At 35.9% G+C, this 16,464-nt stretch overlaps 1 protein-coding gene and 1 long non-coding RNA gene across 2 annotated transcripts; both read right to left on the bottom strand.

The window, feature by feature from the left end:
- Positions 1-103: 103 nt before the first annotated feature.
- Positions 104-5,560, bottom strand: LOC310723781. The gene is made up of 3 exons (XR_014532762.1): positions 5,511-5,560; positions 3,960-5,467; positions 104-517 (listed from the first exon to the last, which is right to left on the bottom strand). It is a non-coding gene; the product is annotated as an uncharacterized lncRNA (long non-coding RNA).
- Positions 5,561-7,073: 1,513 nt separating this feature from the next.
- On the bottom strand, positions 7,074-16,059 carry LOC310723771 (uncharacterized protein). The gene is made up of 4 exons (XM_083537214.1): positions 15,935-16,059; positions 15,563-15,585; positions 14,100-14,116; positions 7,074-8,343 (listed from the first exon to the last, which is right to left on the bottom strand). Exons 1-4 carry the CDS (start codon positions 15,961-15,963, stop codon positions 8,149-8,151), a joined length of 264 nt encoding a protein of 87 aa, XP_083393340.1. The 5' UTR covers positions 15,964-16,059; the 3' UTR covers positions 7,074-8,148.
- Positions 16,060-16,464: the final 405 nt, after the last annotated feature.

The raw sequence follows: 16,464 nt of genomic DNA, 5'->3' as shown, positions 1-16,464 counted from the left end.
TGCATGTTTACATTCGGTAGCTTTCACTTCACAACTGAATCTAGAATTTTAGGTCTGTGAATTTACATTCTTGGGCTTGTGAGCCAAAAGAAAAAAGTGGGCAGGACCATAAACTCTTTGGTGGAAATATTTGAGAGTTTTTTTCTTGCCATCGCATGGTGAACATAAAAAAACCCTACCAACTTGTGCAATGACATGATAATGGCAAAAAATCCGCAAGCAATTATATCTTAAACGAACACGTGCTCACTTTAAACTCGTCACATATGGATCTCTTGACATCACCTTTAGACGTGCGGGGATTCCCTCAGACTTCGACCCCTTTGACATCATTTTGTAACGTGCAGGGATTCCCATAGACTTAAATAGAACTCTGAACTTGACGTGTTAGGTAAGCAGACTTCCCCAAGGCCATATTTATCCAGCCCTCAAACATTCATTTTTAAATTTACTCGCTATCTGATATCAAGTGTATGTAAACCAGAGTTCAGCAACACGTTCTCACTCCCAACTAACCCTAAGTCAAGTCAAGTCAAGTCAAGTTTATTTGTATAGCGCTTTTCACAACAGACATTGTCTCAAAGCAGCTTTACAGAAAACAACAGTGAAGGTGAATGGTGTGCGTTTGTCCCTGATGAGCAGCCTTGGCGACAGTGGCAAGGAAAAACTCCCTTAGATGATATGAGGAAGAAACCTTGAGAGGAACCAGGCTCAAAGGGGAACCCATCCTCATATGGGTGACATCAAGAGTTTGGTCATAAATCTTTCAACAATACAGAACAATTTGTGATCATCATAGATCCAGCATCAGCTTCTCCATGCCAGGGCCTTTAAACACTCGGCATCTACTTCTCCATGATCATCCATAGGTCCATAATCCTCACGAGGTGGGACGTGACTGGAGCTGGCCAAACCTCAGGATGCCTCGGGATGGGGAGAGAAAGAGAAGCAGTGGAGAGGAATTAGCGTAGCTGCTGTTCATGATATTAACAGCACAAGTTGATAATGTGCATGTGATCATATATTCTGGAGCACAAGGTTGTGATGTGATGTGTGTGATGTGTGTTATGTGTAGGCTTTGCTAAAAAGATATGTTTTTAATCTACACTTAAACTGGGAGAGTGTATCTGAACCCCGAATACTGTCAGGAAGACTATTCCAGAGTTTAGGAGCTAAATTTGAAAATGCTCTACCGCCTTTAGTGGACTTTGCTATTCTAGGAACTACTAGAAGCCCAGAGTTTTGAGATCTCAGGGAGCGTGACGGATTGTAGCGTGTTAAAAGACTGGATAGATACATGGGAGCCAAACCATTTAGTGCTTTATAAGTGAGTAGCAGTAGTTTGTAGTCTATTCGAAACTTAATAGGAAGCCAATGTAGGGACGATAAGATTGGGGTTATATGATCGTATTTTCTTGACCTAGTAAGAACTCTTGCTGCCGCATTCTGAACTAACTGAAGCTTGTTTATTAATGATGCAGGGCATCCACTTAGTAATGCATTGCAGTAGTCTATTCTAGAGGTCATAAACGCATGGACGAGCTTCTCTGCATCAGATATAGATAACATATTTCTTAGCTTAGAAATATTTCTAAGGTGAAAGAAGGCTGTTTTTGTAACTTGATTGATGTGATTTTTGAAAGATAAGTTGCTGTCTAAAATAACTCCCAGGTCTTTTACCGTTGAACTAGTAGTTACAGAACAACCGTCTAAATGCAGGCTGAGATGCTGGAGCTTCTGTGTACTATTTTTTTGGCCGATGAGCAAAATCTCAGTTTTATCAGAATTTAATAGTAGAAAGTTATGGGTCATCCAATCTCTTATTTCTTCAACACACTCAGTTATGCGAGCTAATTGAGCTGTATCGCCTGGTTTGGATGAAATATATAGCTGGGTATCATCAGCATAACAATGGAAGCTAATTCCATGCCTTCTAATAATATTTCCTAATGGAAGCATGTATATTGTAAAAAGCAGGGGTCCTAGAACTGACCCTTGTGGCACGCCATAATTTACTAGCATTATCCTGGATAGCTCTCCATTTAAATCTACGAAATGGTAACGATTGGACAGGTAGGATTTAAACCAGCTTAATGCCTGTCCCTGAATACCGATGTAATTCTGTAAGCGATCGAGGAGAAGATCATGATCTATACACTAAGATCTAGTAAAACTAATAGGGAGATGTAGCCTTGGTCTGAAGCTAAAAACAGGTCGTTAGTGATTTTAACTAGAGCAGTTTCTGTGCTATGATGGGGCCTAAAACCTGACTGAAACTCTTCAAAGATATTGTTCTCCTGCAAGTGGTTACATAGCTGGGCAGCGACAATCTTTTCTAAAATCTTAGACATAAATAGGAGATTTGAAATTGGTCTGTAATTCGATAGCGTGTTTGGATCCAGATTAGGTTTTTTAATGAGGGGCTTAATAACTGCTAACTTGAGGGATTTAGGGACATGACCTAACGATAGTGAGGAGTTAATAATATTGAGAAGAGGCTCACCAGCTGTATATAACACTTCCTTCAGTAGTTTAGTGGGAATTGGATCTAACTGACATGTTGTTGATTTAGCTTTCATAATAGCATCATACAGCTCTTCCTGTCCTATACATGTAAAACAGTGTAGTTGTGGGGTTGTAAGTACGATTGTGTCGGGAGATGCTGTCAGAGGTTGAACTGCCACAATTGTTTTTCGAATGTTATCTATTTTTTCAGTGAAGAAATTCATAAAGTCTTCACTACTAAACTGTGATGGAACACATTTTTCAGATCCCTGATTTGTTGTTAATTTAGCCACTGTACTAAAAAGGAACCTGGGGTTGTTTTTGTTATTTTCTATGAGTTTGCTCAGGTGTTTAGCTCTAGCAGCTTTTAGCGCCTGTCTGTAGCTAAGCATACTGTCTTTATACGCAATTCTAAATACCTCCAATTTAGTTTTCCTCCATTTTCTCTCCAGATTACGTGTTGTTCTCTTTAGGGCATGTGTATGACTATTATACCAAGGTGCAGGTGCTTGTTCTCGAACCTTTTTTAACCGGATGGGGGCAACAGTGTCTAAAGTGCTAGTGAGGATAAGGTCTATGTTGTTCGCCATCTAATCAAGATTATCAGCAGTTATGGGTTTAATGTGAAACTGAGATAAATCAGGCAGGTTATTTATGAATCTGTCCTTAGTGGTTGGAATAATAGTCCTACCAAGTCGATACCGTGGTGAAACACGGTTAATCTGCTCTACCGGTAGTGTGTACAGTAGGAGATAATGGTCTGTGATGTCATCACTCTGGGGTAAAATATCTATATCAGTGACGTCTGCTCCGTAGGATATTATTAAGTCTAGTGTGTGGTTAAAACGGTGGGTTGGTCTGGTGACGTTTTGTTTAACTCCAAAAGAGTTTAGTAAATCGACAAATGATAATCCTAGGGCATCGTTTGCATCATCTACATGAATATTAAAATCTCCTACAAGCAGCACTTTATCAAAACTGATCAAGAGGTCTGAGAGAAAACAAGCAAACTCATGAAGAAAATCAGCGTAGGGTCCTGGGGGTCTGTACACGGTGACCAGAGCGAGTTTTCTATGCATGTCTGAAAGTGCAATTTTAAGAACGAGCACTTCAAATGATTTAAAGCTGAATCCTAATCTCTGACTAACATTAAGAGAAGCACTATAAATGGTTCCTACACCCCCCCTACGACCAGTCTGACGGGGCTCATGCTTATAAACATATCCTGACGGTGTAGACTCGTTTAGACCCATATAATCACCTGGTTTAATCCAGGTCTCAGTGAGACAGAGTGCATCGAGATTATTATCTGTGATCATCTCATTTACAATCAGTGCTTTGGGTGCAAGTGATCTAATGTTTAAAAGACCGAACTTTAGAACTTTGTTGTGTTTGTTTATCTGGCATTTTTCAGTTTTAACTCCAATAAGATTATTTCTGGATTATTTCTGAACCCTAACTATAACCCATTCTCACTCACCCTAATCCTAACCCTAACCCTGCACGTAAAAAAAAAAAACAGCAAAAGGGTACCCGGGAGGCATCAAAAAGTGACGCCAAGGCATCCTGACGAACGTGTCCATGTGTGACGAGTTGGGAGTGAGAACTTAAACATGGCAAATGTAACTGTTATTTTGTATTTTGCTTATTATACATCACATGTAACATTAATGAGCTTGTTTCAGCCTGATACTTTGAACCATTTCACTTTAAAATGCTGAAATAAGAAGCATCTGGCCAGAGAACAAAAAATTCTAGACGCTTGAGTGTAGTAAAAATGTCTAGCAATATATATATATATATATATATTTTTTTTTTTTTTCCATTATAATCTTATAATAGAAAATGTTTGATGCAATTGACCATATTCGATGTTTATGCTTAAGTATCCGAGTAACAATTTTTCTCAAAGAGTTGGAATTTTCACAAATTTTACAATGACAACTGTAACAAACACAGACTCGTACTGTAGCATTCTACTTGTTATATATACATTTTATTCATATGTGACAGTAAATGCAGTTAACATGCTGTTTACATGATATGGTGTAATTATTATTAATATGTAGCATATTACTCATTAGACACGTCCTGTACAAAGGTTGAAATGTAAATAACTAATGATCAGAATCACTCGTTTTCATCACCATATTCGAAAACAAAGTGATTCTGTGCTAGTATTTCTGTTTCTAATTCAGTTTGACAGCCTAAGACTAATTTCCTTGTGTCTTTCACACGTTAGAATCAAAGTATTTTTTTCTGTCATCATTCTGTTGCTGAACAGATGCTAAAAAAATCTTTTTCGATACTTTCAAAGACCTAACACCTACGCCTCTGTGATACATCCTATGATGAGGGAGAAAACATTATACTCAAATTTTTATAAATCCATTAAACAAGTGATAAAGATGAAACGTAAAATTATGAATTGATTCTTGTAGGCAGTTTACCTGGCTGAATGCACAGTTTTTGATATATGTTGTTTTAATTAGACTTCTTCTCATATTATCATTAAAAAGCTGTAGTAATGTCTCTTCCTGACCATGTTCCAGAACAGCATGTATTTAAGTGTCTGAATGAATAATACCACAGCAATTTTCATTCACAGACAATAAAACCTTGTTCTTTTTATATACTTATACTTTTAATATACTTTTCATTACCAAAACAAATAATTCCCACCATCATCTCTTTGTTTGCTCTCTGAAACTATGTTACAGAAGAGAGGCTGAAGGATCTAAATGCAGTTAAAAATTTGCCTTTAGCAAAGAAATCCATAACACAAGAGTTGTAACCATTAAATAGACAGAGGTCAAGTGATCATCAAACAACTGTAGCATAGACTTTCCAAAGCAGAGAGGATCAGGATGATAAAACAGAGTACAGCATCACAAAATAAAAGATTGATAGAGTCAGAAGAAGGTCTTAACCATGTTTTGAACACTGGGCAGATGGATGTGTCCTGTACATAGGATAAAACTGACATAACTAATGATCAGAATGACTTGTTTTTATCACCTCAACAAAAAACTATATATTTTTTGTATTATTATTTATTTAATTTTAGTTCCCAGTTACTCTTAGTGCCGGTCCCAAGCCCGGAAAAATGGGGAGGGTTGCGTTAGGAAGGGCATCCAGCGTAAAAACATGCCAAATCAAACATGCGGATGATCCGCTGTGGCGACCCCTAATGGGAGAAGCCGAGAGAAAGCTATTTATTTAATTACAATTTTTATTGGTGTTTTTTTTTTTTTTTATGGTTTTGTTTTTATTTTTTAAACAATTAACATAGTTTTAAAGCAGCTTTACACAGATGCAGTGATAAAGAATGAATAAGAATGTTCTTTATAAGTGTTGTATACGTTTTCCCCCTGATGATTCTGGTTAGTATCTCGGTTACTGACTCCTCCTTACTATCCTCTTCAAGCAGTTTATGGTACACGAACAAGAATACATTAAATCATAAGTGATTCTGGTAGAGTTTTTGGCCAACAGAGAACGGGCCTTTATTATAAATATTGAGTTGTGTTGTAATAGGATGCATGCCACCTTTTCAATATCTTCCACTCCCACAGTCAACTGTAAAAAGTGTCCAGGTACAGCAGAGACTCAATCTCGAAGCTTTCTGGTGAAGCATGGATGATTGATTGTGTTTCCTTGGCCAAGAAGCTGCAGGCAAGTCTCACATTACTGAATACAATTGCAAGTGCCAGATGGAGTGGTGTACAGCAATGTCACTGGACTCTGGAGCAGTTTAAACATTCTGTGTCATGACAAATTACACGTCAATGTTTGGCAGCTTGACAGGGGAGTCTGGATTTGGTAGATGCCAGGAGAACATTGCAGTTATAGCCTGGCTGCATTGTTTCACCTGTAAAAGAGGAGGGATAATGGTATGGGGCTGTTTATCAATGGTTGATTAAAGGGAAATGCTGAATGCTTCAGGAAGGCACTTTTCAATTCCAGCAGAATTGTGCTCCAGTTCACTTAGGTTCATGAAGGCATAAAGTTCATAAAGACATAATTAAATGACCTCCAACACCTTTGGGATACATTGGAACAGAGGGGCCTTTATGCAAAAAATATCAGATATTGGATATTTCTGACTTGTGGAAGCTCTATGTTGCTTACGGCTATGAGCCAGACACGTACACTAAGCATACACTTCACTGTGTGTGTGTGTGTGTGTGTGTGTGTGTGTGTGTGTGTGTGTGTGTGTGTGTGTGTGTGTGTGTGTGTGTAAATAAATATAAAGTGCCAGTGGTGATTGGTGTCAGATATATATGATTAGAAGACATTATGGCCATGTTAGTTTGTAGGTTGTGGTGTGTTCTGGGGAATGGCGTTGTTGTTGGTAACTGGGTTAACCTGACAAAGTGAACATGGCGAAAAATAACTAAATCAAAGAGATTGGAAAGTGTTATATCCTCTGTCTCTAAGACTCTCTCTTATTACAGGAAACATGTACCTAACTGTTAAAAGAAAAGTCTTCGAATTTCCTTCAAAAAATGTTAAAGAAATGTTTGTTTAATGAAAGCTTCGCCATTTCACCAATACTTTCGAATTAGTTTAATAGGAACTCTTTTATCTGTAAAATATTAGGCTTAATTTATGCCTAGAGTAATATATACAAGTTCTTGTGAACGAGTTGTTAGTACAGAATGATAATTAAATAATCAATCAACCATTCAACAGCTGGACAGTTATAGCAACTGTCATGTATCTGAGATGCTTTAGTTCTTTAAGAAATTTGCTGTCTGGTTATTTTACAGTTTTGACATACTTTATATAAGGTGTGTTTTATATATTGTTTGTCTGTTAGGCCACGTGTGAGTGCGTGAATGGGAAATGGATGAATGAGTGGAAATTGATGGTGAAGTGTATTTCTCACTCATTATCATAGGAAAGTAAAGCTCATATCAACTGTGAGATATTTCTCTCTCACTCCCTCGCCTCAGGAACCGCAACCACAGCATACATTCTATTATTATTAGTTTGAATTTGGGATTCCCCATGAGTCTAAGTGAAATAGTTCTCATTTGGTCGAGCTCCGCCATGTACAACAAGTGTATGGTGCCATCTAGCGGCGGTATTATGCTATTACTCAGAGCCTGGCATAGTTCGTAACCAGTCACACTGTTAAACATTTTGCAATCCCTTATTTGTAAGAAAAGTTTTTTGTCTAAAACCATGATTTACATAGTTATATTAATATTATAGTGGCAATTTTTTTTCATACTATTTTTGTTGTTTTTTATGTTATATAGGAAATACATTCAATATGTCCACAATTACAAATACAAAATAATTTGTTTCCCTAAAAAAGATGAGCACAACATAAAAAAAACACATACAGCTCAATTAAAGCTATACAATAAAATAAGGACTAATAGGATGCTAATGGTCACCCAAATGATATATATAAAAAAAACTTTGATATATGCTCTCTTTCTTAATGATTAAGAATATTGTATAGATGGAGACTGAGGCCTTGCTTACATGGTGTGCACATGGTTAACCAGCTGAGTCTGAGATGTAAATGTGATCCAAAATAATTGTTATATGCACAAAATGTCTTTTGCAGATTATATTCCCCATAAATATATAGCCTTGTATAAATTAAGCACACAATGTTTTTTAATCTCAGCCCATGAGGACATAGTCATCTGCACAGTCCTCATTGTCAGATTTTTTCATTGTCTCGCAGGGAAGTTTAACTTCGGCATAATCACAGTCATTGTCAGTGGAGTCTCTTCGGGAACTGTTTGGGCCATGCCCTGCTGTCTCTTTACCCCCATGATCAATGGCGGCGTAGAGAACATCCTCTTTAGGTGACATCTGTGTATAAGAAAAATAGAAGTGTGTATTGATTATGTCAGATAATGTTACAGCTTCAGCTAGTGTAATGAGTAGTCTAACACATCTACTCCAGTCAATGAATGTCTTAAAACTTAATATAAAATAAAATAAAAACCTGTGATATAGATGACACTATGAACTCTCTCTCTCGCTCGCTCGCTCGCTCTCTCTCTCTCTCTCTCTCTCTCTCTCTCTCTCTCTCTCTCTCTCTCTCTCTCTCTCTCTATATATATATATATATATACACTGTGCTATATTTAGGCACTGTACTATACCGAGGTTATTTTAATCTAGTGAAAAAAGTGGAGGTATGTACAGTACTGTGTATATACATTTGCGGTATATATATATATATATATATATATATATATATATATATATATATATATATATATATATATATATATATATATATATATACATACACACGCCGCAAATGTATATACACAGTACTGTACATACCTCCACTTTTTTCACTAGATTTATATATAGATATAGATATATATATAGATATATATAGATAGATATAGATAGATATATCTATATATAGATAGATATATCTATAGAGAGAGAGAGAGAGAGAGAGAGAGAGAGAGAGAGAGAGAGAGAGAGAGAGATTAAAACTTTTTATTTGGTGTAGTAAATAAAGATTATTAGCCTTGTAATATAAGTAATATAAACAGTAGAGTGTTTTTATTAGGTGTAACCTTGTAGAGGAAGTGGTGGCTCAGTGATTAAACTGTTGAGCTACAGATTAGAAAGCTGTGAGTTTAAATCCAACCACTAGCAGCCATGCGCTGAAGTAAAAATTAAATTATTAAAACCATTTGCTATATTTTGCTTTTAATATACATAAAAAGTGTAGTAGATATATATATATATATATATATATATATATATATATATATATATATATATAAATATATATATATATAAATATAAATATAAATATAAATAAGAGGGTTTAAAAGGGTTACCTTCATGATTCTAAAACTTTACATTTACAGCTTTCTAATGCATACCACTGCATGTACTTGGGAACTATTCATATACTCCAAAGTTTGTATAGAAATAATAGAAATAAATGATAAATTTAGTAGCTTGTATGAGCATTATTTGCAGGTCATATCACTTTATTTACCCCATATCCTGTGGCTTCTTTTCCTGTTTCTTAAGATCATTAAAATACATCTGTGTAAGTCAACCGTTCATACATCACACACCCTACAATAGATATAATAAACTTCCAGAATTTAATAAATATTTAATTAATTAATTAATTCAAAAGTAAATTAAAGTAAATATGAACTTTAAATTTGCTTAAAACAATGCAAGATTTCTGCTGTGGTTTTGTTATTTGCATACATCCTTCATTAGTATGACTCCAAAACAAAAATTAAACCAGATGTACCCAGTGGTATACAAAGGAAGTGGTGACATAGAAAAACAAACAAACAAACAGACAAAAGTATCAATTGAAGGTTGTATCAAACATGCAATGCAATTTTACATGGTTTTGAACTGAATTATACAAGTACATAGTCAACATTAGATGAGTATACTGTGTTTAAATGTAATGGTGGAAAACTATAACTTTCAAAAGAGTAGATCTCTTCATCATGGCATATATACACACGTTTATATATATATTTGGCAGCAAGTGAACATTATTTACTCAACGTTGATGTTTTCAAAGCAGGAAAAATGTCTAAGTGTAAGAATTTAAGTGAGTTTGACAAAAGGCAGATTGTGATGGCTAGAACACTTGGTCAAAGCATCTCCAAAACTGCAGCTCATGTATCTATCAAAAGTGGTCCAAGGAGGGAACAGTGGTGAACTGGCGAAAGGGTCCCAAGTGGCCAAGGCTCATTGTTGCACATGGGGAGCGAACTGGGTCAGGACTGTTTTGGCAACAAATATTAAATAAGTGGTCATAGTGTTATGCCTGATCAGTGTAGGTCTAAACATTAGGAAAATGTATTATGAGAAGTTTACAGTTTGGACATAAGAGTACCCCAACATTACAGTTGCTGCCTTTTCAGAAACAAAAAACTTGTGGACGTGCTATTGAAGCAGAATAATTAATGACTTTAATTAAATTAATTCCTAGAGTTCTACAACACTTAGGCAAAATGTATATTGTTCTATGTATCCAAGAATAATACACTGTGTGTGTTTTATGATATCTAAGGTCAAGAAGCCATTATTTCCTGTTATTATTTACATGAATTAATGTTACAACAGCCTTTTACATCATACTGAAGATATTGAGACTTATGCAGAATTGAGACAACAGCACTCGGTTGTAATACTGATTTAAAATGCTTTGCTAATTTCTTTCTAATTATCCTTCAAGTGTTACTCTTCTTAAGCTACATTCTATAACTTGTCCTCAATTAAGGTTACATTCAGCCCAAATAATTCACTCTGCTCTCTTCCAGTACATTTAATTATTCTTTTGGGTTTGACCCCAAAAGGTTGAAGCTTTGATAGGAGGACCCTGATTCGACTATCAATCTCACAGTCGAATCTTCGCAGAGGTGTTATGAAATAAATGACTGCCATTTTGGTTATATAAGGGTGCTCAATGTCTAATTTCACATAGATGCAGCGTCTCATTCCAGGGTTACATATGTAACCTAGGGCGTTACTCTTCGGGAACACAAGCTGCGTCAGCAACGCTTTGGGAACGAGTGTACAATACCGCCTGACTGACCACTCCCTGCCTAGTGTGGATAAGCACAGCTAGAATGAAGGACTGAGTGGTCAGGTGTCCAGACTGTAAGACCTGACAAAGGTCAGCAGGGTGGACCAGCCGGCAACGTTGCAAGCGTCCTGGAATAAGACCCCATGGGAGAGGGCCTTAACGTTTTGACTCTGAAAGGTGCGGGGAGATCAGAGGACTCATAAGAGGAGAAGATAGCATCCACAATCCATCTACTGAGGGTCTGCTTGTCCACAGAAAGATTTATACAGAAAGTAGCAGACAGTAACAGTTGGTCTGACTTCCTCCATGGAATTTATGTGTCCAGTGCTCTCCATGCCTGGGGTAAACTCCAAACACAAAGGGCCCACAAAAAGGGGCTGAAGGTCCCCAACTCTTATTAAAAATGAGATGGTCAGTAGAAAAGCAGTCTTGACTACAAGTAACCTCAAGGGCACCTTATGCAAAGGCTTGAAGGGAGGCTTAAACAGGGCCTTCAAAACTACAGCCAGTTCCTACGAAGCATGGTATGCCGCAATAGCAAACACGTAAACCTTTAGGGTAAAAGACGTTAATCTTTGGTGAACTGTTCCTAAAGGAATTTCAGCACTGTGCCAACTAGGCAGTTAGCTAGATCTAACTGATAGTTCTGACATCATATAATGAATAGACCTTTCCATAGACCACTTATGACCACCCACAGCCCGTATGGCAGGCGTTTGTCATTAGCATTATGTGACAACAGATCGTAAAGAAAAACACACTGTTCAATTCTCACCTATTCGTATCAAGTCATATGATTCAACTTGTAAGAAGTATAAACTCCAACACGTCATATAAGGTTACACAATAAACTTCTGAGCTGAAGTCAACCACTTTAGTTTGAAGTAACAAAATGTCTCACTGAAATGTAAGAACTGCACTGAAAAATCTAATAAAACATCTTAAGCCAATTTTAAATATAATACTACTACTACTACTACTACTAACAAAAATAAACTATTACTATAACTATTACTATTTATGCTATTATAGTCAGGGTATATGTTGATGTTAGTGTTTGCTCTTTTCTCAGTTGCATATATCATTGTATTTGTCATATCGATTAGTTGGGCTGCTCAAGTTATGAGTTGTGTGTGATGGCAAGATAACACAGCCACTTGCAAAAAAGCGGACAGTACAGGTTCAACCGGCAGCAGAAAGTGTGCGTCCAAAGTCAGCCAAGGCATGGGAGCAGTTTATATTAAACACAACAAAGAACTTGCAAGTTACACGAAGCGGAGCTTGTGTGGCATGGAAGCACCACTGAGATGCACAAGCACATAAAAAAAAAAAGAAAACACACTGGTGTCACGGATGAAGGCGAAACATCAGCACGGTAGGCAAAAAACTGTATCATCATATCATCATCATCATATGAAATATTTAATGAAGGGCTATTGTGTAAACTGTTTGTAACTTCATGACAGTCGCACTGGATCTGTTCTGTCGTGACTTGCAAGCATCAGGTTGCGCAATCAGCTCGCTCTCGACATAGTGATGGATTCAATTAAAATGGTGCGAACCAACACTAAATCTAAAAGCAGCAAAAATGCAGCAGTAAATGATTGCATTTTAGGCACGGTTATAGTTTTCAGCCAATGATTATGCATTTGTACAGTAATGCATATGTTTTTCCTTTATTCAATCAAAAGTTTTTTTTATAGCATTTGTCTACCACAGCAGTAAACGTTTCTGTTTTCAAACGTGATTTACTGCGGCTTTACTGTTTAAATGCTTTTTTTTAAATGATTGTATATTACATTTATGCATATATAATATAACACTAAATTCATTATATATTCTAGATGCTTATATCTGCAAAACTGAACAAAATGTATGTGCATTTTTGAAACAAAAATTGTCAAAACAATGTTGTATTATATTTAATTTTGTTTTTTTTAAGCATGGGTGTCAAATTGCCATCTGCAAAATATAATACATATGCTGATATACACAAATTGCCTCCATTAAATTAAATGCATTATAAGCTTTAAAATGTCAAAATTAAAGATAGTTGACCTCAATATGTAGCTTTAGCATTTTTTAAAGTACACTTTTATACATAAATACCCTGAATTAGGGATTTATATAGTTATAATAAGTAAAATATCCAATATCTTTTTTTTAAGCCAATTAATCAGATCAATTTTCTGATTAATCGATTATCAAAATTATTATGAGTTGCAGCCCTAATCCACTGTTAAATGGATTCTGGAATGGTTACTTGCAAACTTTAAATTGTGGTTTATTTTAAAATGTTGATTTGTTTAAAACTTTTAGCATATTTACTTTTGACATCTCAGTAAAACAGCAAAAATAATTCAGTGTTTATAAAGACAGTTGTTCTTTGAACCTGTAAAAATGCTGAAGGTTCAATGAATAAATGAATAAAACAAACGAATCATTTAGCCTAATCATTTGTTTACAGAGCAAAAAAAAGATGAAGTGTAACTGTTATCAGTTATAGACATTTTTTGGGACATTACTCATTTATATTTATAGAATTTAGCAGCCACCCTTAAACAGACCAACTTGTGTTTTTTATACACTGAGCAGATAAAGGCTTTGCTCAGCTGCCCAAGAGTTGCAGTTCGGTGATGCTGAGATCTTCTGATCAAAAGTCCAACACCCTAACCACTTTGCCAGAACTTCCCTCATTACTTAGTGTAAAGGTATATTTAAAAGGTGTTTGTGATTGCGTTTAAAGATTATAGCAGACTGCGTATTTCAGTCTATTTATATTTGTCAGTGGTGACCTGATTTACCTGATTACATATGTTTTACTTTAAACCTGTAACATTTTGCATAGCTCAAGTCATAGAAATGCTAGAAAGGTTACTGCTACAGCTAAGAGCAGTGCACAAAACATATAATTTGCATATTTTCAGGAAAAACAGCTGCAGTCTTATCTGTTTTGTTTAGTACTATTGAATATGTGTTTCATGCAATTTTTATTTGAAAACAAATATGCACACTAATTCATCCTCACCTGTCCTGCTGCATTGGCTATATTGGGAGACACAGCAGTTACAGAGAGCGAGAGAGAGCGAGAGAGAGAGAGAGAGAGAGAGAGAGAGAGAGAGAGAGAGAGAGAGAGAGAGAGAGAGAGAGAGAGAGAGAGAGAGAGTCAGTCCACATTATTTTACTACACACATTTCGCAGTCTTCTGTGTTGACAAATCCAGGTCTTTAATATAGGTCTTGTTACCTTATACTATGATTTTTAGGATGATCTATCAGTTGTAAGAAAATCACTGTAATTGTAAGAAAAGCAACTTTAAAAACTTAAATAGATTGTAAGTACATGTATGATTATCCCTACACGTTTAGCCAACCACCCCACCCCCCCCCACCCCATTGAGCAAGCCAGTGGTGACAGTGGCAAGAAAAAAACTCCCTGAGATAGTATGAGGAAGAAACCTTAAGAGGAACAAGACTCAAAAGAGAACCCATCTTCATATGGATAACACCATATGTCTTTTCATTATAGTTCTATAATTGCTGAGGTTTTGAACTGTTTGCTGATGGAATCTTGAATGCAGATGCTCTTTAGGGCAAGTGTAGCCCTAAGCAATTGTTGCAAATATTTACAAATAAACAATTGCAGTCCAAATCCATCTTCATGGTTCTTGAGTTTATCCCTTGATCGTTATCTTAAGTATCTTGAGGCTGATCGTGTGGAACCATTCTCTGCCTTACCCAGTCGTTTCCCCATAGCTGAACTTCATCAGAACTTCTGAAACTTTTTGGTTGAGACATTTTTCAGATTATACCAGAAGCCATTCCGACTTTCTCCTGCCTTATTACAGTATTAATACTTGAACAATGCTTTCATAAAGATGAGTTAATATAAGCTGTAATCCTAAGAACACTAGAAAATAATTAAATGTAGACATTCACAGTTTTTGGCTCATATGTGATATTAATAAAAAACCAATTACACCATTCATAATCATTTTTTGATTCACAGTGTAGGTTGCTTAAATTCTTAATTCAAACCCAGCGCTACTTACAATTTGATGTGAAACATCATAATAACCAGAACTGACCCAATAATATTGGCGTGGTCTTATAAATATGGAAATATGAGAATAATAGTAGCTTCCAAGGAGAGTCGATGTCAATGCTGCTCCATTCATTGTTAATGAGCTTCAAACGGTTAATGAATAGTGGAAAGAATTTGCAAACCAGGACATGTGTTGAATTTACGTCAAATATTTTACAACATCATTATTTAAGCTTTGTGTGAAAGAAGTCTAAAGAACTGGGTTTCTTTTCTCGCTTTTTCCCAAACAGGTCAAGAAGAAATATGAATGAGCAAATTGTAGTGCAGGAAAGTGTATTGAGTGTGTTTGTTTTATTCTTCGTCATTTTTCTGATGTACATACAGACATTCACCCATTAACATGTATTTCATTAGTAATGAAAGAGGAAGAAATAAAGTGATTCTTACCGTCACCCTGATGTTTGTCTTTTCTAAGGAAATGAGGCAGAAATACAGTATTACTACATTTAAACATAGTACACTGTTTATATACACAATGTGTGTTAAATCTTTAATACTGTACCATCAAACTGTACCTTTCTGTGTCTTTGATTTTACTATCAGTGGCATCTCTCTTTTGATCTACAGTACAGCATATATCTATATCTATATTGGATATAGTCTACCTTTAAAGCTTTAAATATACACTACATGCACATCCAACCCAGTGACATGAAAATGACAGATAACCATTTACAGTTTACATTTATCAGATCTTCAAACATATTGAAAAATGAAATGTATTATCATCACGAGTAAATTAGTTCAGTGGTGGCCTACCTTCCCATAAAGCAGGAGAGATTTCCCATAATCTAAATGTTTATTCCTGTATGTAGTGTGACTATTGAGCATAGACTATTGAGCAAGAGAAGCCCGGAAAGCTCACAGTGAAAAAAGTTTTAACTGAACTGTCAACCCCTCCTCCTTTTATCACCAGCAGAAAAGGAGAGCGAGAGAGAAACAAAAGCGGAAAGAAAGAACACCAAAGGGTCCAACAAACGGGTTTCTGTGTTTTCTTTCATTTCCTGTGCTTCGTGGTTTGCATATGTGCTTATACACAGGTCTGAAATACGTGTGAGTAACGGCACTCTAACGTCTAAACATTTTGTTTGTGTAAACATTCTTTTTATATACACCCACACACAAACATGGTGGTTATCAAAATCTTTCTTTGTGTATCTATATTAAGGAAATCACTATAACTGTTGAGGAGATCACTACATAAAAAAAAATCCAGGGCCAATATTAAATGGTAAATGAACTAAAGATTATGAACAATTACGGTCAGGAAATGGGTAAGAATAAAACTA

This window comes from Silurus aristotelis, assembly GCF_946808225.1.
Source record: "Silurus aristotelis genome assembly, chromosome: 3".
In the NCBI taxonomy this organism is placed as follows: Eukaryota; Metazoa; Chordata; class Actinopteri; order Siluriformes; family Siluridae; genus Silurus; species Silurus aristotelis.
The sequence above is the reverse complement of the archived record's forward strand: the minus strand, read 5'-3'. Positions and strand labels throughout refer to the sequence as shown.

What these genes read in the sequence shown, in the direction of transcription:
- LOC310723771 (XM_083537214.1), bottom strand. Translation starts at nt 15,963, where the DNA reads ATGGGAAATCTCTCCTGCTTTATGGGAAG. An exon ending in CTCTCCTGCTTTATGGGAAG is followed by an intron (nt 15,586 to 15,934) that starts GTAGGCCACCAC and finishes TCATTTCCTTAG; the next exon opens with AAAAGACAAACATCAGGGTG.